General features: G+C 38.2%; 2 protein-coding genes and 1 long non-coding RNA gene across 6 annotated transcripts in view; 1 reads left to right on the top strand and 2 right to left on the bottom strand.

The window, feature by feature from the left end:
- usp13 (ubiquitin specific peptidase 13) overlaps positions 1-3,499 on the top strand; it is a 52,409-nt gene extending 48,910 nt beyond the window's left edge. For both annotated transcript variants that reach the window (XM_030132622.1, XM_030132621.1), the window contains exon 21: positions 16-3,499. In XM_030132622.1, coding sequence (XP_029988482.1) covers positions 16-112 — 97 coding nt within the window. In that variant the 3' untranslated portion in view covers positions 113-3,499. The remainder of the gene's footprint in view (positions 1-15) is intronic.
- A 72-nt stretch (positions 3,500-3,571) lies between these two features.
- On the bottom strand, positions 3,572-6,127 carry LOC115418231 (uncharacterized). Its single transcript, XR_003935275.1, has 2 exons — positions 4,870-6,127; positions 3,572-4,656 (listed from the first exon to the last, which is right to left on the bottom strand). It is a non-coding gene; the product is annotated as an uncharacterized LOC115418231 (long non-coding RNA).
- A 5,708-nt stretch (positions 6,128-11,835) lies between these two features.
- The window catches only part of pex5la (peroxisomal biogenesis factor 5-like a), a 182,439-nt gene continuing 166,886 nt past the window's right edge, over positions 11,836-27,388 (bottom strand). For all 3 annotated transcript variants that reach the window (XM_030132623.1, XM_030132624.1, XM_030132625.1), the window contains 4 exons: positions 27,063-27,281; positions 23,889-24,054; positions 18,137-18,294; positions 11,836-13,761 (listed from right to left, as the gene is read on the bottom strand). In XM_030132623.1, coding sequence (XP_029988483.1) covers positions 13,560-13,761; positions 18,137-18,294; positions 23,889-24,054; positions 27,063-27,281 — 745 coding nt within the window. In that variant the 3' untranslated portion in view covers positions 11,836-13,559. The remainder of the gene's footprint in view (positions 13,762-18,136; positions 18,295-23,888; positions 24,055-27,062; positions 27,282-27,388) is intronic.

Genomic DNA, 27,388 nt, shown 5'->3' with positions numbered 1-27,388 from the left:
TGTTTTTCTTGACAGGTGGGTTATTTACAACGACCACAAAGTGTGTTTGTCAGAAAGGCCTCCAAAGGACTTGGGTTACATCTACTTTTACCATCGACTGTCTAGTAGTTAAGCTACAGTACCCCATGCCCAACACAGCGCAACCTTTGAGCACCATGGTCTTCAACCCAGAGACTGGAAGAAGACACTGGAACAGTGGAAGCAATGGAAACAACCTCTAAGACCAGCTACTCGCCTTACCACCGTGTCATTCGGAACAACCAGGAATACTGGTCAGGAAGGGAAAGCAATCTGCTTTTTGTGCATTTGTGTTTTGTTATGCTTTAAATGTGTATTTCAGTGTTTATGTAAAAGAAAAAAAGGATGTTTTCCTTCAGTTTAGGTACAGAGGGACATGTGCAATTACCACTACTGGAATGCTCTGTACACATCCTAATGCCGCATATCAAATCTCACTGTTCCTTCAAAATGCCTTTTGCTACTGTGCCCATATTTTCCAAGTGGTACATTTTATAAATGTAGATTGAAATGGCAGTGCTTCACTGCCAGCCATGAAATGCTCTGAAACTGCAAGAGCAAACAGCAAATTACTGTTATGCCTGTACCTTTGAATTGAAGTCACAATGGAAATGAATGTTCCTCGTCCTCGGGAAATGGAAGGGACATAAAGAATTCAAATGGTTTGTTTGACACTGGACAAACTCACCCACATAGGTACAAGTATGAGAATGAAGGAGAAGCACCAAGAAGGCACTGACTAGGTGTAAAATAGATGCTGTTGAACATGCAGTGTTACTGGCTGAACAGTGGCTCTGACCTGCCCCACTTTAGCTCAGCAGTGACGCAAGTAACTAAAGATTTATTTAGAACTCTTTGCAAGTTTGTTAATTTTAATAGAAACAGTCCTCACTGGCAGAGCTATCAAAACACAACTATTTTTCTTTCCCTGAAAGCACTTTTGACTAAAAAGAGTTCATATTTTGCACTTGATGCAATTTTTTCACCAGCTCTGAGCATGTGAATCTTACTTTTAGGCATCAGTACTGCTCAGAATATGACTCGCTGAACTGGCTCTTTCTTTGAGATTCATCAGTGAGTGCACATGTACACTGAATCATGTAATTAATTTCAATTATTTTTGCCCAAATGGCTGAATACTTACAGACCCTGCTAAGCTGCAGCTGCTCCACTTCGATTCCATTACCACTTAGAGACAACTTTTAAAGTTTATGTCTCCCTTCAGAAGGTGAATTCAATCTGCTGCCACATTTCACATGTCGATGAATTCATTTATGCATCTCAACTTCTCTTAAAGCAATATGCACTATTTAATCACATCTAGTGTGAATAACGCTGGCTTCACCGTGACCCGTGACGCTGGTCCTCATGGTGCAGCGCTGAATGTACGACTCACCGGTGCTCAACCAAAAACCTACACTTTAGCTTCAACCCTCAGAGATGACAACAGTGAAAGTACAACTCTTAAGTCACTATAACCTCATTAATGACTGTGTAGTAAATAAACCCCTTATACTCATGTTCAGGATCATTCAAATACTAATGTAAATGTACTCGATTACACTGATGCTCCATAGTGATGGTGTCATTTCCACGTATAGAGGATGCATTTGATGACTCCGGCATGTGGTGCTGCATTTACAGGTGCACTTTTAAAGGGGAGCCCTGTTGACTTATTCTGCAAAAATAGATTCTAAAGATGGCCATCACTTGTAGATTTTTCAGCATTACTGTTGCTCTGGGAGTCAACAAGAGGACAGTTCATCAATCTCACTGTGTCTTTGTGGGTTCTCTCTGGCTACTCCGGCTTCATCCCACTGTACAAAGATGTGCACTGAAATAGGTGAATTGGTCATGGATGGTTGTTCATCAGATTGTGTCAGCCCTTTGATGAACTCCCAACATGTCCAGGGTGAACCCTGTCTTCACCTGCTGGTTGCCGGGATAGACTCTGGCACTGTTGTGACCCTCTGGAGGACTAAGCAGTTTGGAAAATGAATGAATGGGAAACGTTCAAATATGTTTTTGTTCTTATAATAGTCTTTAAAAATGTGTTTCAACTGTCTCAGGTAATGTGTCTCACATGTCACAGCCATATGGAGAACTGAAGCTTCCACTATAATACAGACATGGAACTGACTCAATAAAATAATCATTAAAATAAATAAAGTCATTTAGGTCTCAGTTAGCTTAGAATTAGATGTTTTATTAAAAAAAATACACTGGGAAATAAGAAAAAACGTTAGAAAAGTTTAGGCGTGTCTAGCGCCGTCTTCATCATTGTCTTTGTCATCGTCGTCGGTAGCAATTTCTTTAAACATCTCCTCTAACGTTCTCCAGTGAAAGTACCACCCACTTCTGTTGGGAGATTGATCTTGTACATCAAGGCCACAGGACTCTAACATAGAACAGAACCTGTCAACCTTACAAATTCGACGGTATTGATTCTGATAGAACAGGATACAGACATACAGGGACATTGGAACTATTTTTATTGATATATTTTTCTATTTCTGTTTATTTTCAAAGTAATTATGTAATTTCTTCCTAAATTTTGTTCTTTATTTATTTTGTTGTCGTATTGTGTTGAGTAATTCTGTCGTATGGTGGTCGTCTCCATTCTCCTCACGGCTGTCACACTGTGAAGACACATGTCTTGTAGTAGTTGACATCTCCTCTGCAGAATGAATAGATTAGGGCTCCCTTTTAACAACAACACTGTGCCTCAACTTCACATCGAACATGTGCCGACCTCGACTCGTCCAGACTCTACTTGATGAACTGCTGCAGTGTTTGTGGCCTATACACTGAGCAGTTCCTGAGGTTACCTCTATGCAAGTCTCCTGTTTCTGCTGTTCTTCCTCTTAAAACTGAGTTTATTTTTTATCTCCAACACCAAATGTTCTCCGTTCTGACCCCGGCTTCTCATCCACATCCTCTCAGTTTGTCATCAATAGACAAGTGATCCAACATATTGTGAATGTTCTCAGAAACCCTGTGCAATTGATCTTGTATTTTGGCACCTTTTGTTTCCTTCACCTGCTGATGACTGCTGCTTTGTTGTATGTTTTGTTGTTGTCCTGCTTTCCCTCCAGCTCGGCCTCTTTCGTTCTTTGTAGAAACATATTGTAGTGGTTCAATTTGTCTCTAAAAGGCTTCTACACTGTCAGCATGTGCACTAAACATTGACATTTAGTCATTTGGATTGTACAACTGTACTCTTTTGTGAGTTTTATTCTCTTTTTTCATTTAACTAAATGTCAAAAAAGTTCTTCACCTGTTTTTACTCTGTTGCCTTTTTGCAAAACAAGTTTGTGCCAATTTCTTTAGTTTTCATGACATAGAAGGGATTATTTAAAGTTGACTTTTGTAATGTATGCATTTATCCAAATACAGCTTAGGTGGATGTGAATAGAGTCATGACAGTATATTCTATGGCACTGTTTCCTTGCTATGTTTGGATAAATAAATAAGTAAATAAATACAATCCTGATGTTGAGTCTTGACATCTTTAATAAATGAAGGTGAACGATTGACAAAAGACAGTGGAGCATAGAATATATAACAAGAGTTTATTTGAAAAGATTACTCTGATATAGTACGTCTGACAGGTGCTAATGCTGTCCTGGTGATTATACAGGAATAATATGCATTATAATATGTGTCTCAATAAATGAATCACTGTATATAAAGGATATCATTTCTAAGTTCAACCGTCAAAATATTTTATCCATATATGAATGAAGTATTGCTAAATAAACTCAAACAAATGGCCTTTGTACATCTTCAATTAAAGGAGTGAGGAAAGAAATATACATATGGAAGTACTGAGAGGCTTTGTGAACTCCAACCTATCAGACAGTTTTTCCAAACAGATTTTGATATCAAATGGATAAATACAGACAGAATACGTGATGAAACTATAGAAGTATTATTAGTTATTTGCTTGAAGACAATGAGCTGCTTTAGCCTTAGCTTCACAAAGCCATTTCTGTTTGTGTCTCTGTTATTTCAGAGATAGTGTTTTTTTTTTTTTCTAACACCAGTATAATGTTTCCTTCAGCCTGTGGAAATAGGGCAGAAACAGCGGTGTGATTGGCTGTCCCTGTGGAGCAGTCAGCCAATCATGTAACTCAGCAGATGGAACATGAAAAAATGAGATGTGATCAACTTTGATAATCAGAACAATCAACGAAAGTAGGAAAGAATCCAAAAAAGGGGAGATGAATAGAGAGAAAGAAAGAAAGAAAGAAAGAAAGAAAGAATATAAAGATGGACTTTGAACTGTGGAAAAAAAACAAATGTAAAAATTAAGTCCAAATCCTGTGGTTCCAGGCCCTGCCATGTTGTCTGTACAGAGGAGACAAAACAACAGGAGATGCAGCCGGCTGCATGATTGGTTCCTGACCATTTAATAATAAAAAAATTTTATGGTCAGAACAATTGAACAAATGATCACAAACCTATGTATAAAATCTGAAAACATGTTAGGGGGAAAGTTTATTGGACTTTTGTTTTTCAGTTTGATTGAAGTACAACTGAGCACTGAGGGTTAGATAATGACATTAACCACCAGGGGGAGATGAAGACACTTTGGCTTCACATTTGAAGAGCATGATGATGTCCATCTTAATGTATCTTTATCTTTATGTTGTATAAATACGAGATGGAGGTGGGATTTAAATAGTTTCGTTCTTCTGACTCCTTTTTGAGCAGTACATATTGAATTTATTTTGTTATTACTAGTGTACATTATTTGCTCTGTTATTAGTTTCTTGTACACAAAAAAATGTTTAATTTTTTCTTCTGCTCAAAACAAATAAATGAATAAATAAAACTTTAAAAATGTACAGTCTGTGATGAATGATGGTCAATAATACGTGTAGACAAACAGGTCCTACATCCAGAAAGTGTTCAGTAACAGTATATGGATAGGTTGGAGTTTCTGCAAAGTCTTAGCAGTACTTTCAGAAGTCATACTTAGAAAACGTTTACAGAACATTCCTAGAATTAGCCAGTTGTAGCAATGAATTCAAGCGTGTCCAAAGTATCATTATATTTTAAGTGAAGAGACTATGTGTAGTTTGTTACACTTGTTTCTCTGCTTTGCACACGTCCTCATTGTATGAAGAAAAAGCATTTTGTGTAGAATGTATGCAGAATATATACACACTGTATGTAAAGACTTTAAAAGTGCATCTTAGAAATGTTGCAAGGAAACTTCATGATACATGTCATTGTATATGTTAGTGGGAGAGAAAGAAATCACTTCCATGTACTTCATGCATACAAAATGAAAAGAGCATTCTGAAAGAAAACGTCTAGCATGCGGTCAGCATCAGTGTCTTCCTCAGGAGCATGCGTTAAGCTAAGTCAGTTCACCTGAGAAGGTACAGTGGTATTTTCTACAAACACAGAACTGTTACCAGGCATCCTATATCAGTGCACGGCGGTATGATGTGCACAGTAGACTTTAAAGATATAGCCAGCGATTTAAAGGTTTCTTTTAAAAAAATAAGTTTTCATTTTCATTGCAACTACAGTATCTAGAAATGCAAAAAAGCAAAGGCCTACAGTCTCATACGAAACTAGATTGGAGTCTGGAGCTGAGAGTCTTCATGGTTTGAGTGAAATGTTTGCACAGACAGCGGTAAACACTGAGCAAATGAAGGAATACTGGCCTCAAGAATTAGTGGACAAGTTGTCCTGGACTAATGTGATGAAACAAACCAGGGGATGGAGCTCAACATGTGGCTCGGACCAACAGAGTTCGCATATTCACTGCAACCCAATAAACACAAAGGTGTAGACTGCAGATGACCCCCCCACACACACACACACACACACACACGCTTAACCATTGTCACATTCTGCCATTCAGTCATCAACCTGGGAAATCTGGTGTAGCGTTATGATGCCATTTTTCAATATGCAGGGAAGCAGATAGAAGTCAGTGTATGTTGGAAAAGGATGATATCGTTAGCCTCGTAGCATAGTTGCCTAACTCAGACACAAAGGGACAAAAGTATGTGGACACGTTGAATTCAGGTGTTTCTTTTCTAACGGGTCTGGGATACAAAACAATAATGACTATAATATAGTTTTATATTGGGATTAATATTACTGCATTGAATAGTTTGGTTTAAATTGTTATCTTTGCTTCCAAAATACCTCAGAGATGGTTTTTCCTTAATTTCTCTCAACATTGTTTTTTTTTTTTTTAGCCATGACTAGGATTTTAAATGTTGTAAGGCTAAATTTCTAAAATATTTTTCGTGCTCTGACTAAATAATTTTGTACCACAACTAACCATCTACTTTTTACATCTCACTGACGAAGAAAAATCTCCTATTATGGATGATGTTTATAAACCTTATGGACAAAAATACTGGGATATATCATGTCTACAGCTGTAAGATGTCCTGGTCATGTTGATTTGACATATAAACATCAATATTAATAATCAAAATATTTATCACAATATAAAACTATATTCTGACATTAGTCATTATTGTTTTGTATTCCAGATCCCTGTTAGAAAAGAAACACTTGAATTCAACGTGTCCACATACTTTTGTCCAGTTGTGTACAAGTTATGCAATTACGCTATGAGACTAATGATATGTGACATCATGAAGACTTGGATGTGATGATGAAAGAAAAGCCCTCTTTCTCAACAACCATCATTGCTCATAGACATAATGGTGGCTCTTTCTCTCTGCAGCACTTGGTTCCTTTTTTTTTTCTATCAAAATAGGAAAATGAGTTGAGATATAATGTGTTACAGTTCTAAAATCATCGGGTATGTTCTGAATTGAAAGACAGTTTTGATCCGGAGGAGACATCCCACTGAAACACTATGAGCTGCTTTTCTGAGTCCCATTTAACCCTGACCTCCCTGAAACCTCTGTATTCTATACCTTGAAAACAGAGTCCAGTGAAGGGGGTCGAATTATTGTTTTTTTGTCAGACAACTTGAATTGCAATACATTGAAGGGAATTATGGGATTTCTGCCAAGAGAAACTACCTGCAGCTTTGCAGATAAAACCTTCAAGGTTCTATAAATGAATTAAAGTGAGATTACCTTTTGAAGAGTCACATGCTTGAATCTGATGTTCCCATTTACATAAATAAACATGTTTCCATCATAAACCAATGCAGAAAAGCCACATTAGTTTGACACTCAGACTTCCATAATGGAGCAGCTCAGGCCTTATATTCATAAATCCTCCCCAGTGTTGAAATGAAGCCTACACACATCAACACACATCAACACACACACACACACACACACACACACACACACACACACACACACACACACACACACACACACACACACACACACACACACACACACTTTTCATCCTGTGGCTGTTCAGCTGTAGACTAGAGTTGAATGAAGTCATGAAGGGATTTCACATGAATAAAACTACAACACAAATAGAAGACTTTTTGTTGAGCTTATCTTGGGCCACATTGCCTTTCCTGTGTTGAGTCCATGCAGACTGTTGGTGCACATATGTGCAGCGTCTCAGTGGGAACCTCTGCCTCCTTGATCTATTAAACATCATGGCTGGCCACAGTTTCTGTGAATCTGGGATCTTACTGCAGCAGACACTCATATATTTCATTATTTAAAACAAGTCTTATTGGTTAAGTAATGGTATTAACACAGTGAGTATGTTTACATGCACACTAACGTTCATCTATTATTCTGAATAAGACAATATTTAGTATTTAGACATTTTGAATGATTTCCCCCCAAATATCACATGTGTGATATGCAGATGTTATTCCAATTTTATGAGGATCTTCAGATGTTTATAAAACAGTGTTGTTCAGAGGAATGTATCATGTGCAAGTTGTTACCATGTGATTTGCACAGATATCACATGATCAATATGTTGACATTTCTAATTGTTTGTGAGTGCTCATTATTATAAGTAGCCTGACTGGTTGGAAGGACATCATATGAGAAGATGTGCTGTAACTGGTGTAGGAACCTGCTGTTTTCTACCGTCTCCTTGTGTCACCTTGGGACTGAATTAAGAGGACGATAGACCGATGACTGGTAGGGACACTTATTGGCAGATTGTTGGGGTTTGGTCTCAGTGTAAAGTAACTCTCCATCAGGTCCTAATCCTCTGCTCTTGTCCATGAATGTCTAGTTTTTACCCATTTGTTGTCTGTTTGTCATCAGGTTGTCCTGGGTCCCTAATACCTGATGCAGACTTTGTCAACCCAGGAAATGTCTGAGGTGACGGGACGCTTGTATTCCATCCTGTCACCAGAACTGACGTAGAAAGGCAGCGTTAAGGAGCCTTAGATTACCTGGACCAAAATCAGTTAGGGTGTTACCCACTGAGCCATCCATCTGCTGCACTGTACATATATTAATCTCTTTATTCATTCAATCATTTTCTGAACTACTTAATCCTCTGGAGGGTGGTGGGGGTGCTGGAGCTGATCCAGTTACCACTGGGTGAGGGCAGGGCATGGACATGTCACCAGTTCATCACAAGGCTATTCATCTATTTTTCTATATTCATAATTGATGTATTTTATTCTGTTCTTTCTTTATTAATGCCATTTACTTGTGGATGAGGGGCTCAAACAAGGACCAAAAGTTAGTTTTCCAAAACAGACAGGGCGCATTATTGATCATATATTGTACAATGGACAAAATTACTGTACAACAAATATTTTAATTATTAATCTGGCAACACTAATATTATGTTCAAAATATGAGTCTCATTTGTGGGTTTTACTGTAGGTTGTGGCATAAAAACCTCTGTTTCCAGCCAGCTGGAGTAGGGATAAAGCTCTGAATCTCTGGTCCAAAGACATCCACGCATCATTATATAACAGATTATCAGCAATATATATATATATATATATATATATATATATATATATATATATATATATATATATATATATATATATATATATATATATATATATATATGTATATATACATACACACACACACACACACACACACACACACACAAATGTGAAAAAGTCAACATTTTGAAGAAGGCATTTGAAGTATTGAAAGAAAAAAGCTGAATTCACACGGTGAATGGTCATGGTCGTATCTGATGCTGTTCTGAACCGCTGCTATTGTAAAAACACTCACATATGCACTTGATATTCTACTGAAGTTTATTCTTTATACTGCTTATTTATTCTTATTCCATTTTTACCTCTTTTTAAAAATTTTTGCATGGCCCTTTTATTTTTTATTTACAAGGTGAGGGAGAAACAAGTTTAGTTCTCTGGATGTCCTTTGCATCTAGTGAACTGACAAAATAATTGTAATTGGGATATAAATGTCAATATCTAAAAGGAATATTAGTAGAAGTTCTTTTTTTCATTAGACAAATAACAGACTAAGTAGGAATGTAACCTTTTTTTTTTTTTTTTTTTTTTTTTTACAAGGCCATAACAAAGATATTTTGTGCATGTAAACGTAGTCACTAATGCCAGTCACATACGCAGTGAAGCAGTGAAATAAACATGTGTTAGAACCAAACCAGCCCAGTGTAAAGTCCACCAGTGGGTCTGATGTTACCTATTGCCACCACCAGCTCAGAGACATGAAACCTGATGGCTACGCTTAAGATGGATGCTGAGTTGACTGCTGTGTGTGTTTTTTCCAAAATCACTGACCATGTTTCTTTGAACAGAACCACTTTTTCTGCTTCCCCACAGTTTCCTAATGAAAGCTTTCTTCATATACAGAGCGTGACTTCAAAGCTGTACAGTTTGGAAGATGAATGGCTCTTGTACTGGTTTCTGGTTTCCCTGATAGCATTCAGAAACGCCACTTTCCTTGTGGTCCGCTGTGGCAGACGGGGACAGACCGTCTATTCAGAATGGCAACAAAAATATGACCTTTTGCATAGCATCTGAGAACAAATAAAAAACAAAAAGCAAATTCTACAGAACGCCACGACTGTGTACCAGCCTGATAAAACACCAAGGTGCTGAGCTGTAAGGAACAGATTATCTGTTATTTACTGTGTACAGTGGACAGCAGCAACACACCTGAAACCAAAAAGACTCATTTCTGAGGGGTTTGATTATGATGTAGGTGCTTGCATGTGATAACACGTCTTCAACCGTACACGTCGTTTTGCTCCCCCTTACATAAATATTTATCATGCATGATGGCTGAGGCAGACTGATTTAATGAAGAGTAGGCGCCTGGCGTCCTGTAGATGTGCAGCGATAATACAAATGACTGCATTACTATGAAACCATAGTCCAAACTGCTTTTATGGCTCAAAGCTACACATCACTTACCTGTAACGGCATTTCACTAATAAATAGCAAGAAGAGAAGTGGAACCCTTACACACTGTTCAGCATTTGACATGTGGTCAGTAAAACATCTTATGCTGTGTTTTTAGTCTTATATGATAGTTTTTCATAAAGGGGCCTAAAATGAAAAAAAAACAAAAAACAACAAAACTTAAAAATGTACTTTTGTAGAAAGTTTTGTACAATGAGATCCACTAGTGTAAATCAAATCATGTTAAATTGTAATTTTGAGGAATTTTTTTTATCATTCTTTTTCTGATTAAAGAGTTTCCCCCTCATATTTATATTTAATAAAATAAGAGGAGAACCTGCAGATTTAGACACTTTGTGATGGTTGTAAATGTAATAAACCACTAATGGTATTTTCTGTTTCAAGAACATATATTTGACCCTCAAAGACCTCGACCACCACAACTAAAAATGGAATGTTTAACCGTTTTGTGGCACTTCCCCTATGAATTTTTCTCTATATTTCAGCTTTTTTAAAGTGATTTATCACCCTTTATTGTAATATTATCCTCTGCATTTTGTATTTTTTAGTGTAAATTATGTACTTTCCTATATATAATTTTCTGATCATCTTGATATTTATTAAAGCTCAGAGTAAATTCAGAGGTTATTCGATCAGAAACAAAGAAAACTGAAACGAGAAAAAATTACTTTTTCAGCAAAGATATCAGTAACTGAACAAAAAAACAAGCATCCCCAACCATTGTAATTTGTCAAACTCCATGGGTTTTACTGGTGAATCAGTGTTGTAGAAGATGACAGTGTTTCCACATTCACTACAGAGCTTCTGGTCGTCCAAATGAGTCATATCTGATGACCTTAAAAAGATGACAAACTGCATTTTACAACAATTATTTACATGGACTGATAGGATTAGTGGATCAATAGACGGTGACTATTAAACATTTACATCAGTGGATGCTTTTGGTCAGTGTTTGGGTCTTTCTGGGTTAATATCCTATGAACAAACCACTAATCCTATCAAAATGCTTTAAAATGTCAGGGAAAGTACAGATTGTGTTGCTTGGATATTTAGAGACACTGGTGGGGAACATGATTAACAGCACCTTCTGTAACATTGGTTCTTCTTTGTCAGAGCCAAAAAATGGCTGTACTTACTCAATTCATTCGGAAACATCTATGTACAATTTTGTAATTACAGCTAATTTTTTTTATAAAGGTTTTGTATGATGAAAAAGCATCAAATTCTTTCGTCATTTTTTAAAAAAAAATTCATTGGTAAATTAATCAATACTCCCCCCAGAAAAATAAATTTTGTCTTGAGTGCTCCACAGGAGACACATGAAAAAGAAGTTGTTTAAACATATTAATTTCAGCAAAAAATGAATGGCTGTGTTGTTCTGAAAGCTTTTGGTGAACAGATGACATGATGCTGTGCTCTCATTGGAGCATTAAACAGTTATTTTTGGGGCCCTCATTCAGACCTGCAGTTAGTCTGAATAGTTGTTTTTTTTGCCCTTTCATGATTGGATGATTTTTGCTCGGTTGCTGCGGTGACTAGTGTGATATTGAGCCGCTTTCAGAACTCCAGAATGAACGTAAAGCAGACAATTTACCTGCTTGAAATACCACAGGTAACAACGTTTAGTCCTGTTCAGCCCATTATACCTCTGTACAGGTTCCTCCACCTGTGATTTACTTAAATGGAGTATGAATTAAATTGTCTTTGCCAAATTGGCACTGTGTTTAACTACACAAGTAACATAAGGTTACATTTGAGGAGCTTTATTAACATCCACAGTTACTCTTGGTGGATTTGCATTTATGATGTTGTCTGCTACCATATATTTTCACAAACCAAAATAAGTATCAGAGAGCCAGCCGTCACAAACACTCTTCTGGGTCTATGAGGGTTAAATCTTCATGGCTGTTACATTTTTGTGTCTTAGTTAAAATAGGACATGATAATGTGTGACTGAGTTGGATAAACCCTTTCAAATACCCTGTTTCTACTTTCAGAAACATGAATTAAAGATGATTGGTTAATGTCCACTAGGCTTATTCCCAGATTCTAAATACATGTGTGGTTCCAAATGAGATACTGACCCTAGTTTTGGGGGTCTTAGACCATATATGAACAGTATGTAAAGGTTCAATCACATGCCTGCCAAACCCACATCAAATATTCAAGATGAAGCAGATATTTCACTCTTTTTACGTGACCAAGTTTCAAAGTTAATGAAGGCTGATGTTGCTGCTTTTTGTGTGTGTTTCTTCAACCAGGCTGGATAAAGGGAACAAAGACCCAGGGCGAGGATCCCAGAAAAAACAAAACCAAAAAAACAAAACCTAAATCAGAGGCTCATATAAAGCTTTCAAGTTCAGAAGACGGCAGTTATTAAAGTACTCGAAACCAGTCTGAAAATGGCTTAGTGTTTTTGTGTTGCCATAAAAATAGTATAAATAAATATTGTTGTTCGCATGCACTTATGTAAGGCTTTACAATCTGGCTTGCACATTCCACTTGAATGAGGAAGTTATACTTGTATGAAGTGCAAAGGGAAATTCTAAAAGTATGTCAATTTTACAAGAATCCAAAATGCTTATTCATGCAGTACCATTATTCTCCATTAAAGGGTGGAGAGGATGAAAACGAGGCCGGACCAGGATGTGGAAGTCCAGGTCAGTCTTTATCATCTGCTGACTGAACCCTCCTTTCATGACAGTGACATAGACTAGAGTCTTTGAAGGTAAATAGATAATGAAACCTTTTTTGTATTCCCTCTCCTTCTTGGGAAATAGCATATGAGACTTGGTCTGGGTGAGTTTTTCTATGGCCTGTTCGTCCATCTGTCTGTCTGTACTGGCTCAGCTCTGTTCCACTGGATGAGTCAGTTTTTAATTGATGTGTTCTCTAAGGCATTGCTCATCCAATCTTTGCCCGTCCTTGTGCTCTTCAGGGAAATCACAATTTGCAGTGCAAATTCATTGTTCCATACACTTGGAAGAACCTGTCGTCAGAACTGCTTCAAGGTACTTGGGCGCAAAAAAAAAAAAAGACAAAGAAATAGAATGTCTTTGACGACTCTAGTTCATATTGATGTGCATAAAAACCACACTATGGTCTCGGTCTCCAACACCGGATCAGCTCCATCCTGAAGTCATGTGTGCACTTTGGGCTTTTGGCTGTTGGGTAGAATTAAGGAGGGTGAGACGTAATCATCGCTGCCTCCTTTTCCTCAAATGTCTAAGTTGAAGGCCCGCATGAGAAGATCCAGGTCGCCAATATTTGCAGCCTGGAAGAGTTCTGGCTGGTCCATCATGGATAAAGCTATCCTCAGAGCAGCCCAGATGTTTCCAGACATCACCTGGTGGGACTGCTGCCGACTCCGGCTTTTCCTCTGGAGACTTAAGGCAGTCAAAAAGTTACTGGCCGCCTCCCTAGGGAGACAACAGCACATGCATCAGTTTGGTTTAGGATGTTCCAGAGGGTAAAGCAAAAACAACAGGGAGCCATTAGAAAAACCTCCTACACATTCAGTTTGCTGCATCTTTAATGGCTCTGCACACCAATCATGCCCACTGGTACAACTGACTACACCTGTACGTTTTTTGCATCTGTCAAGATGGAACGAGAAAAGACTTTTATTACTTCATAACAGTAATGATGCCGTATCCAAGATTGGCCTTGGCCTTGAAACATTTCTCAAGACCAGTAAAATGAATTCTCAGTCTTAGCTGGACTTACTTCCTACTCAGTCTTATCTCTGTCTTGGGCAAAAATGACATAATGACAATGAAATCCTTTTTCAATCTAATGTTCTAGTCAAGGCCACTTAAACCAAGACCAAGTCATTACTGTGATGAGAGTGTATCAAGTCAGAGACCAAGACACTGAGAGGTTAAGACCAGGTTGAGGCCAAGACAAAGGCAGTGCGCTTGAGTCAATACAAAGACCAGACCAGAAATACAACAAAGGTTTTGGAGAAACCAAATGATCAAGTGTAACAGAATGGTATGTTATGAGGGGTTCGCTTCTTCCTGTTGCCAGTGAAAAGCAAAATGGTGCAACTGGTGCAAAGACAAATAAAGAATCAGCAAAGACAGTCTCACACCCAAAAGAAATACTATAAAGATTAGTTTTTCAAACCACATTAATAATGACTGGTCTGACATGAAATGCCATGATACCTTTTGTAAGAGACTGAGACCAGACAGTAAAAATGCACTTGAGACATAGATGAGACCAAAGACCTAATCTGATCCTGAATACGACACTACTGAGTGTTAGCTTTGTTAGAAATTGAGGGAAGAGGTTGCATGGTGACAAATTGTGGGTCTTCAGTTAAATTTTTACTTGTGATGAAGTATGATACAGTCCACATGAAGCTCTAATGTATATAAAGTAGGATCTTTTATTGATGTACATTCTGAGTGCCTTATTCAGTAAAAACCTTTAAAAATTCAATTCCATTTTTTGTTTTCGTCTGTTATTCCACCCTGCTATGACACCTAAAACACATGGACCACAGTTAAGCAAAACCTGATCTTTCCAGATCTTGAAAATAGAAGTAGTCCTGAAAAAAACAAAACAAAAAAGGACTCAATAACATAGAGACAGCAGCTTTTATGACCCATCTACAGCTAGAATAATAAAAGAATTTGAAGCAGTCTATTTCACTGAAATATTTTCTCCGGGTTTATAGGCACTTTGAACTTTTAAGTATCTCGAGGCAGACCCAAGTGCCCTCTTTTTTGGAAAACAAAATATGGTCACCCTAATATAAAGTGATCATCTAAGGTCATCTGTCACTCACTCAATTACCCAAATCTTACACTGGATGTTAGACACTAGAAAGAGAAACTCACATCTTCTCCTTATCTGATCATTGTAAAACTAATTAGTATTTTAGTTTTATGGAAAGAAAACTAACCATACTGAAACTAATGACCAACTGTATGAGAAACTCTACTGCCATGATGTCTTTGCTCTGTATTTGGTCTGGTCTTAATGTCATCTCTGTCCCTCAATGCCTTATTCTGGTCTTGGTCTTGATACACGGGGGTCTTAGTTTAGGTGTTCTTGACAACAACACTAAATATTTTCCTTAACCTCATATGATTCTATGTATCACACAACTTCATGTGGACTACAAGACTTTTAATGAATGCTCCACATAATTACACTAACACACAACTATATTTTTGCACACTTACAGTGTATGAATATTTCTTTGATTATCATATTGATAATATATTGTCTAGTACATATTGTACAAATTGCTGTTCTAATTTTGTATCTTAATAGAGTGCAGTATTCATTCTAAACATAACACTGGCTGCAAAAGCAAACCAAAACCATAAACAAACCAGCAAGAAGGAAAATGCTCAAACAGTTGTTTCTTAGGAAGGAAGTCTCCTGAATTAATATAATGCGCTGTTAAAACTCTTGTATTTTGCAATTTGAATCTAAATATTTCATATACAAAATAAGTCTTCTGGACACTTGAGCTATTTTGTGTCTGCTCCTTCATCAACTCTTCTCTCCTCAGGTCTCTCTACCTCCCCTTGGGAAAACATTACCATATCTGCTCACAGACTGACCTGCTGGCTATTTGCTGTGTTAACATGCAAAATGTTGGTGTCTTGTCCTGACACAGTCTAGTTGTTTGTGTGTGCACTGTCAGGGCTGCTTCGAGGACTCCAACTGTTACAGAATAAGTTAGTTGGTGGGTGAAGATTGATTGTTCATTCATTAAATATTGCATCTGGTCAGGGGTGCCATGTTAGGAGATGGTAGCGCAGAAGTTGGTGCTGATGCTGACGCAGGCTCTGGGCTTCTGCATATATTCAACATGAGCTGGCAGACAACTTCATTAGATAAAGTGTTTTTACAACTACAGCTAAAACTACAGCACTGTGCAAAACCTGTGGGCCCACACCAGTCTCTGTAAGATATAGGGATGTAATGATAACCGGTATAATGATAAACCGCAGTAAAATTTCCGACGATTAGTATTACCATTTAAATTCTAATTATTATGATAACCGTGTTTGATTACCGCACCTAGAAAACTCACAGTGCTGTTCATTTCCTGAAGAAGCAGCGGCACTCCAGGTGTGTGTGCAGTTTGTAATGTTTGGCCTCTGAAAACATGGCGGAAGGCACCTGCACGGACAGAGCTCCAGAGATTCGGGGTAGGGGCTCCTGCACGGACCCGGTCCAACTGCGGGTCGGTCCAAACAAGCACATGCACGGACTCCGTCCGTTCTAGCAAGCGAGTGCACAGACCCGGTCCACACTAATGTTGACCCCTCCCTGTTTCAGATCCTCACCCAACATTGAAACCGTCTGAATACAGATACTGAGGACAAACTCCTGACAGTTCAAATGAGTGAACTTCAACTGTACAAAAACACATATGATGTGTGTAAAAACCAGAGGAGAGGAGGCTTTATGAACTGAAGGACATTCTACAGGAAATCCACTGACTGACCTCCAGAGGAACTGGACCATATGACACTGTAGGGATTGGTCTGTCACTGACCAGGAGTGAACCACTGACCAGTCTGGATCAGATCAGCCTAACATGTTTTAAAATCCTCAGTCATTCAGAATATTTACATTTGTTCATTTAATAGTTCAGGAAAATATGACTGTGTTTCACTTTCTGTTTGTGTGTGTACAATAGTGGATATGTGTGACACTATGAATGATTTGATCTGGAAAATATTCAAACAAACTCCACTATGGCCTGTCCAACTACTTTTTTTCACACTCAAAAACACCTCAGGAATCAATAGGAGAATTAATAAGGAATTGGACTGATAAGCAGAACTGATAATGGTATTGATATTGATCAAATCCTATGAGTTCCCACCCCTGGTGCAGATATCTCTTATGTCCACAAGGTGCCAACTTAAATCACATTTGTATGTTTGTTGTTTACATGTTATTACTTGAATGTCTCTGCAACAGAAAGTACATTGTGCATGTTACTTTATTAGATTTTTTCAAAATACAACTTGGTTATATTATTTCAGTGTGTGTATCAGTACTTTTTGAACATTTTGAACACATTTTAACAATACTGCGATAATAATGATAACCGTGATAATTTTGGTCACAATAACATATGTGATATGAAATTTTCATATCGTTATATCTCTAGTAAGATATAATCTGCATTTACAGGAAGTATATGTAGCAGTAAAAAATAAAACTCAGTTTAAAAACAGCTCCTACAAACCAAATAGACAGTATTTAGTGTGACCTCCCTTTGTACTTAATTTGTCTTTAACCATTTTGTTCATACAGTATGAGTTTTATTGGATTCATTTTCAGGTTTCATTTAACACGTGTCACTGGTTTCTAAATCTTTGTGCTGCTCCTTGTCATGGGGTCAGAGGTCACACTAAATAGTGACTTTAACCTTTGCAACCCACTTAGTTTAGTTTTGTGTGTCTTACAGAGATAAGCTTATGCAACGTCACAGCATTTATTTATTTAACTTTTGGTTGCTTTGGACACAGCAACCATAGTTTTAATCAGGATGCAGCCTCGCATTTCTGCCTTCATTTTTTACTGACATATCAATACTGTACCCATCCCAAAAAATGTGCCCCAAAATATTTAGAAAATGCATTCACTTCTGTCAGTGTCAGCCTATTAGATGCCATCAATAAGTGGGTATGTCATCACAGCTGCCAGGAAGTCTTTCAGCCCCTGACAGAGTGCCTCAGGCAGACACTGAGGTGCCACCACCTGCCAGTGTTACTCCCCCCCCCACATCTCTAAAACAGTCCAGTCCTTTACCTGTGTGCTCCCAGGTTGATGCAGCTGATGCCCAAGTTGTAGCGGGATCTAATGAAGCCTGGCTGCAGCTCCAGGGCCCGTGTATAGGCTTCAACCGCCTCCTCACTCCGGTCTCCATTGGCCAGTGTTGCTCCCAGGCGGTTCCACAGCAAATAGTCCTGGATGGGCGACAGTTGATGGATAAGAAATGTCAGATTGTGAAGAGAAAGGCAATTTGTTTTAGTTAGGTTCACTGTCAGATTCTGTCAACTGAGATAATCATATACATACACGGGTCAGTGATGTATACTCATTTACAAAAGCACAAAGTAAGGACATCTATCGCAGTTCACCAAGATTTATATTCAATTTAATGGATTTTCTTTATATGCTTAACATTAATAGAGTATTGGTTAATCTTTACAAAGTCTTTATTTTGACTTTTTCAGAATATGACCTCTCATTTCTATTCCATAAGGTCCCAGTCAACTTCTTAAATGTAACAACCTGCATGTGCAAGTCTTTTTTTTTTAGACAATAAAAATTTAATCATACAGAAAATGTAAAGATCAGGGCAATGACCCATAGATGTATTGAATTAGTAACGACACTTCTTGTTCTTAAAACTATAATGAAAATCTCCAGAAACGTGTGAAAAAGTGGTTGACAATGTCGCTGAGAGAAAAGCGTGAAGGAAATGGAGCCGAATAATCTGAGCAGCGACACAATACTCAGCCTAGTATCTGCAGTGACACATGACAAAGCAGCATTCAGCAACGCAATGCTAAATGTACAAAAGCTGCACAAGGTGCTCTTCCAGATGCATATTTAACAAGAAATTTTTGGCACCTTGCTAAAAAGTAACAACTAATAAGGGTTATTTAAGGCGAATAGAGAAGCTGATGTGTCCTTGCCATTGTTTCCCACCTGCAGGCAGACACACACATACAGAGGTCAGAGTCTGTTGTAGTATAGAGGTCCTTCATCTTTGGCTAAGCCTAGCAGTGGGATATAATTATCTCTCTTTGTGTTCAGAGCTATTTTTCCAGCAGGGAGCAGATATTACCAAGTCAAATGTGGGGGGCTGGATTCACCAGTGAGTACTATTTGTGTCGGCCTGGGACAATGCTCGGAGGACAGAGACTGATTTGCATGAAGGATATGCAAGAGATGCAAAAGTTTGTCTTGTAGTTGTGTGTGTGTTGGTTTTATTTGTTGTGTTTGTGCACAGTGAAGAACACACAGTCATGTATGTAGACTTGAGAATTTTGAAATGCAATGGCTTACAGATACAGACTAAATAACTGGTTTGGTTAAGGTGACAAACTGTCTGTGTCAACAGGGACAAAGTGGACCCCTTTTTCAGTCCAGGAGTTTGCCGACCGAACCAGCCCACTTTTTCCATGGAGGAGGAATTTGAATAAATGGAACAGCAGCTACGTCTGACAATGCCTTTTTATTGGTTATAAGTTCAGGTATATGTTGGTAAGTTAACAGAAAACATTTCACTTTAAGAATATGTTTAATTCACATTTAAATCAGATAAAGATTTATAAGATAAAAAAATATGATAAAGAAACGTATTTACTTTTGTACGGGAGCAATAAATTGAAATTAAAATAATTTAAAATTGAATGTTTCTACCCAACAGAGGTGCTCTATTGTTAGGTAGTGGCAGATTAAAAAAAAAATAAAGGGGTGGGGTGGGGTATATATACATACATATGTGATATCCTTCTCTGAATTGTCATATTCCTGCTCAGCAGGACTGCTTGCTTTATTTACAGAACATACTGTGCTCTATGGTCGTATTTCACAACACAATATACACTTTAATCTGAATTAACCCTGAAGCTTCAATATAAACGTCAGAGCCCAATAAGTACCAAGACAATTAGATAGGTTAGCCTTTGGCCAACGGAGATTTAGCTCAACAGGTAGTAGGTTCAGACTGCAACGTGGAAGGCCGGGGTTTGGATCCCAGCAATTTTTTTTCTGCAGATTTTCAAAGTCGGTGGGGGTTCTGGCAATGAGGGCAGTGGTAGGTAAATCCGCCAGGTTCACACTAAACTCTTCAGTAGCTTCATTTTCTTTAACCTGGCCTTTTTGGCTCCACCTGGCCTCTTCCTGCCCTCCATCACCACCCACTGACTCATGCTACCGCTCAAGAAAAGACGACTCGTGGGTCAAACCAACTGAAACATTTGGGAGGGAAGAATTCCCTCAGATGGTAGAACCCATCGAATCTACTGCGATGTAGGGGCTGCGCTGTCAGATGAATGCAGAATGAATGCCTAGTTGAATGGAGAATGAATGCAAGAAGATTAGAGAAGTGACAGCTAAGTGTCAAAATTATTTTTCCCATCCACCTGACCCAAACTCCAGACTGATATGAGTTGGCCCATCGGGAATCCTCCTGAATCTCCTGATTAGCCACTCCACCATTGGATATCAACAACATTTGCACTAATATTATGATTCTTAACTCAAATTACTGACTTCAAGGGAAAATAGTTTAAAAAATAGATTTATCTTATGGTTTGTTTTATGATGTATATATGAACTATAGGTGAGTCTATGTTTTCCAGTTTGTATCCAAATGTAAATCTATGTGTTTTCCATATAGTGCCATTGCAAATATCATCATCATCATCATCATCATCATCATCATCATCATCATCTAGTAACATACAGTATAACCTCAGCTATTGATTATGGAACAGAAAGGAATAAGTATTTTGACAGAAATATAGCTTTTGACACCTGAAATGAACCCAACCAAAGGTCTGAATCATCTATCAATCAGTCAAATTTTATTTATGTAGTGCCAAATCATAACAAAAGTTATCTCATGACACTTTACATATAGAACTGGTCACAACCAGACTCTCAAGCCAATTTACAGAAACCCAACAGAATTCTCCAGGAGTAAACGCTTGTGACTGGTGACAGCGGACGGAAAAGCTTCCTTTTAACAGGTAGAAACCTGGAGCAGACCCTGACTCCTCAAGGATGGACGTCTGCCTTGACCAGTTGACAGATTAGACACTGAGAAATTAATTCCCCAGTGGTTGACTAAGCTATTAGTTCAGTCATTGGTATTATCTCATATGGACTATGCCACAGTTGTTTGGTCAAATACTAATGAAAATAATTCACACAAATTACAAATTGCACAGAACAAAGCGGCATGAATTGTTTTGGGTTGCCCATACAGAACTAATATAACCACAATGCACAACAGTTTGGCATGGTTAACTGTAAAATCTACATTGAAATATTTTTTATTATCATTTATTCATAACATTATAGCAACACAAACTCCAGAAATTATTCACAGAAAACTGTCATTTTTTGTTGATCAACATAATTATTGTACAAGACAAACCAGTGAAACACGGTGTGCTCTGCCTTTAGGCAGAACAAATCAGTTACAGCGAATTGTTTTTTATCGGGCCATGGTTGCATGGAATGGATTGCCAGGGTTTTCTTGATATAAAATAATAGAAAATGTTTTCAAAAGAAATTAAAACTTTTCTTGTTTACACAGCAGGCATGAAATGGAAAGAGTATTGATAATATTGAAAGATGTCTTATGATTTGTATCAGACAGCTATTGGTTGGTGAAGAAGTACAGATGTATAGTACTTATTTTGTTTTTGTTTATTTGTGTAAGACAGCTGTTGTTTGGTGAAGGAGTACGAATGTATAGTACTTATTTTGTTTGTTTATTTATTTTTATTGCATTGGGCTGTTGTATATGTCGCGTTTGTGTGTGTGTGTGTGAGTGTGTGGGCGTGAATGGTGTAAGATTAATGTAAAATAATTAAAATTGTAATGTTACGTAGAGGAGACCCCGGGAAGAATAGCAACTGATGATTCAGTTGCTAATGGGGATCTTAATAAATAAAATGAAATTAAAAAATGGGGTTAAAGAGAGAGGGTAAAGGAAGAGAAAAAAAAAAAAAAGAGAGAGAGAGAGAAAGAGAGAGAGAGAGAGAGAGAGAGAGAGAGAGAGAGAGAGAGAGAGAGAAAGAGAGATGGGGGAGAAGGGGGGAAGTAGGGGGGAACAGCTGGTGCTGGTATAATTACCAATATCTAGAACAAATATCCCTAACTGTTAATACTACAACTACAAGTACAAGTATTAAAGTGGATAAACTACCAGGGTTTGTCACCTCCTTTGTCTAACCTATTTTTCTGCAGCTCGTCATACATGTTGATGTTATTAAATTTCCAATCAAAATGCTATAATTCAGAGCATATTTGACACTGTAACCACGTAACAAAATACTGTAGTTTTTAATGAAGGAAGACTTCAGAGGTCAGCATTTGGTAGAACAACTTTTATGTGCATAGGTTGGAGTGAGTTCCAGTTACGATGCTACCCATGTAAACATAGAACTGGAGTTACAATATGGAAATTTTTTCAGTTTCTAAATGTTAATATGTTTTGTACTTTTGTAAGCCACCACTGAACCCCCCCCCCCCCCCAAAAAAAAAAAAAACCAAAACAAACAAAAAACAAATAAACAAGGGAGAGCAGGAACTTTTTGTCCTCGTGTAAGTTGGGAACCAACAGCCTGCTGAGTAACCCTCCAGGCTGTCCACTGTGGAAAATCACTGCAGCCTTTAGCTTGTGTTAACTTCCAAGACAAGCCTGCCTTCTCTTAGCTGTGCACTGACAGTCAGACTGTCAGCAGGAATTGACATAAAATGGGGGGATGGGACACATGGAATGCAGAATTCATAACTGATAATCAGTATGATGTTTAAAATTACATTTTAGCTGACGCCAGTACTGATGTGCATTCCATTTATTCACTAGGTTTTCTTTTTCACTGGAACACTTTGAGATTATTTTGAATGAAAAAACTTCAGAAATGCAATTCTTCTTCTTCTTCTTCTTCTTCTTCTTCTTCTTCTTCTTCTTCTTTGTCTTCTTATTATTAATTTGACTAAACTTGGAAAGAGAGGGGTTGCTGTGTCTGTTCATGCCGCTGCCATGTTGTGGATCTGTTGCTGTGTGGTTTCACTGTGCACCTCCTCACCTCATAAACTGTCACTGTATTGCTGTATTGCACCATTGCTGCTACTGCACATGGACTGACATGTACATTTTATTAATTTCTATTCCTATACTATTTTACCTCTTTTTTTTCTTTTTCAAGGTGAGAGAGAAACAGTATTTCAATTCTCTATACAGAGAATCTTGTATATTTAGTGAACTGACCACAATGAATCTTTGAATATATGGGGAGGATATAACCAACCATTTTAAGACCCTTCTAAGTTATTTTAACCTTGTCTCACTTCTTGACAAAAACAAATCAAATTAAGTGAAAAAATATTATGACAAACTAGCGTTGCAGCCAGTTTGTTTTTTGTAGGACATTGATCAAAAATGCTGAATTATTACATTTCACAGACACAGTAACAGACACAGCAAACCAGCCTATGGCAGGGTCCTACGGTCTGTATTATTAATGAGAAAGAATCAAATATTTAGGATGAAATGCCCATGGAAGATCATGGTTATACTATAAAAACATTTTCAGCATCTTTTCCATTTGCATTTTAGCACAGATTAACCTGGATTCTTTTGCTTGACCTTCACACTAACATGTTTTATTATTCACGCTCTGTCCTTCATTGGCTCCGCCCACACAGAACTGACTCGATCAATCCTAGCAGTTCTGACTGTGGAGTGTTTGTATAATTTCAGCTCCACACAGTCTAATCTGCATGTTTCTGTATAGGTGGAAGTTTGTACCTCAGGCCGCACTGACAGGGCTGTGTTGAAGGCCTCGACAGCTTTGTTAAACTCTCCGCTGAGGTTGTAGAGCACCCCGAGGCCTGTCTGCAAATCCGGGTCGATGCTGTCAGAGTTGTGCTGAACTGCTTCCAGGAAGAGCTCCCTGACCTCGGGTAGCAAGGAGCTGTGGACACACACACACACACACACACACACACACACACACACACACACACACACACACACACACACACACACACAAATAGGGATTAGAGTGACTTAAGGCTGCTGAGTGAGCACTCTTAGCATTGCCTCGCTATGATGTGCACTGTACTGAATGTCAACTTTATTCACAGACTGTCAGTAAACGAGACTGAGAGACTGGCAGCAGTGAGAAAGAGATGTGAAATGAGGGAGGAGTGAAAGAAGAGCAGTGGGTGTAGAGGCACTCAGGTTTTGGTCACATACATTAAAATGAACTAAATCCTCTATTTTTTACTGTGTCAAATACTGTTGGTGTCCGTCCATCCATACATCTTTTTATCTAAATGGTAAATGAACTGCACTTATATAGTGCATTTTATACACCTTCATGGTGCCCAAGGGCCTCACCCATTCACACACACCAGTAAGAAGCTGCCGCCATGCAAGGTGCTGCCAAACGCTACTGGGGACAATTTAGGGGTTAGTGTCTTGCCCATATATATATATATATATATATATATATATATATATATATATATATATATATATATATATATATATATATATATATATATATATATGCACACACACACACACACTACCGGTCAAAAGTTTTAGAACATCCCAATTTTTCCAGTTTTGTATTGAAATTCAAGCAGTTCAAGTCCAATGAACAGCTTGAAATGGTACAAAGGTAAGCAGTGAACTGCCAGAAGTTAAAAAAAAAAAAAGGAAAGGTTAAACAAAACTGAAAAATAATGTACATTTCAGAATTATACAAAAAGGTGAACAAGAAATGGGTTAACAAGTTAAAGCGGTTCTGCAGCAATGGAGGTTGATCAAGCCTCGAAAGTTGGTGCTACCAATTCCTACAGATGTCCTAATGTTTGTTTCTGCCAGACCTCTTCCTGTCAGCATTTCCCCCAGTTTCTGAGTGCCTTTGGATGGTGAAGGAAACTGTACAGGGTGTCCCATAAGTCTCCATACATAGGAGACATAATACATTCCATACATATATGGTTCTAACATGTATTTCTTTATATTTCTTCTTTATAGTTCTTCAGCAGTGGAGGACACGCATTGAAATGTGTTCCTGACAAAATGGCAGTCATATAGAGCATATTATATAAATAAAAATGGTTTATGTCAAGAAACGTTTATTTTTCCTTTGTATAGAGACTTATGGGACACCCTGTACTTACTGACACCTTGACTTTCTTAGCAGTTTCTCTGTAGGAAAGACCTACATTTTTAAATGTTATGATGGTCTGTCTCTCTTCTATCGTTAATTGCCTTTTCCTCGACATTTTTATAGTAACACACTACTTTCTGCAGTACAATACTGTTCCATCTTGTCCCATCTGCTCTTCTTATTTATTCATTCATTCATTTTCTGAACCAGAGCCTATCCCAGCTACTTATGGGTGAAGGCGGGGTTAAGCCTGGACATGACGCCAGTTCATCGTAGGGCTGACAAACAACCACTCTCACATTCGCACCTATTAACCAGTGCGTGTCTTTGGATGGTGGGAGGAAGCCGGAGTACCTGGACAGAACCCACGCAGACACGGGGAGAACATGCAAACTCCACACAGAAAGGTCACACCCCCATCAACCGGTGTTGGAATCGAACCCAGGACCATCTTGCTTCTGCTCTTTTTAGTTAACAGGATATCAACCCTGGCCTACAGTCTAGCATAGTAACAGTGACCTACCTTGATGCTTGATGCCACAGTTCTTCTTATATGATGAAAACAACTCACTTGTTAAAACTCACATTCTTACTCACTGCACTTTAATGTAACACAACAGGTAAACAATAGCGACTTGCTGATTGTGTGATTGCTGTTGATATATCAGTGTGTTTTCCTTGTGTCTGTCATGGCCACTTTTACAAGTCAGTATTCATTAAACTGATTCTTTACTGAACAAAAGCAGCCAGAGCCAAAGTAGCTGCATTGATGGATGGATAGAGCAGCAGAAATTAAATGGTAGATATTGCATGGATTAGAGGAGAGACTACAGTAATTGGGTTGTACCTGTATTTTCTCACACTGACTAGACGATTAATGATTTGATAAAACTCTGCCTTTACCTTGGGAGCAGAATTGGGTCTTCTCAATCTGATATACCTAACAACCTGAATTTCCTTGTTTAAGATAACACAGTCTGCTTCCTTACAATGCTTCGGTGGTTCGACAAGATGAATTCATGTAGCTCCACAGATCCAGTGAAATGACACTGATGTCAGGTGTGGTTGAGAGACCTTGAAATAAGATTTTTCTGTCCCTCACAGGGTAATAGGAGTTTAAGTAAAACAAATGAGACGATGAAACACCTGGGAAGAATTGTGTTATAGAGTAAGCAACATGCAGGATGTGATATATTGCATGTTTATTAGCTGATGATAATTGATGAAGGCTGTGAATTAGACGCTATCATTCACTTAGTTAGACGTTTTTCAGATAATAATGTCAATAAAATCAAGTCTGATTGGTCTTAGTAAAGCATTTAGATGTGGTCTTGTGCAGAGGGTAATTCTATTTATGAACAGTCCTGAGTGAGTTGTGGTAAAGTATATATTTACCAAGAATTAAATGTAAGAATCAAACAACTAGAAGTGTGAAAGTCAGATGTGTTCACTATCATTATCTATCTTCCATCATAGTCTATTGATACAGTTCTCTCAGTTACTTCTAGTTATGGCCAAGTATTTGTTTTGTGACCTCACTGTGACCTTTCCTGGACATAAAATGTCATCATCTTATCCCATGATAGTGTGAATTTGTCTTCCTTATTGCAATTATTTCTCCTACATCCCAATAAATCTTTCTCATTGGATGAAACAGAAAAACATTGGCCACTCCCATCAGTAAATGTAATTATGTACGGTAAGTAGTTTTGTGAAGCCACTGTGACCTTTGCAGATATCTTGTAATATTATCGATTATTTATAATCATTAGGAACCATCTGACTGCCTTTCTTACCTTTCATATCTGTTGATGTTGGGAGCATGAGACATTCTCCGTTGAGAGGTCGGGGACCCCATCAGGTGAGTTTTACCCTTCAGCAGGTGTTTGTACTTGGGATTGTGCCGCAGCCAGCGAAGCAGGGCCTCGCAGGCATCATGACGCATTCCAGTGTTGGTGAGACTCACGGCCAAGGCCATGAGGGCTGGGAGGTTGTTGGGGTGGAGCTCCAAACACCTGGATGGAGACGGGGCCGAGGCAAGTGACAGGAGAATGGTGTAAGGTGTGTACTTCAAAGGCAAACATGGATTTGACGGTCATTAACTGAGACGGGCCCAAGCAGA

This window comes from Sphaeramia orbicularis, chromosome 4 (assembly GCF_902148855.1).
Source record: "Sphaeramia orbicularis chromosome 4, fSphaOr1.1, whole genome shotgun sequence".
NCBI lineage: Eukaryota > Metazoa > Chordata > Actinopteri > Kurtiformes > Apogonidae > Sphaeramia > Sphaeramia orbicularis.
Note: the sequence above shows the minus strand (reverse complement) of the source record. Positions and strands in the feature narration are given on the sequence as shown.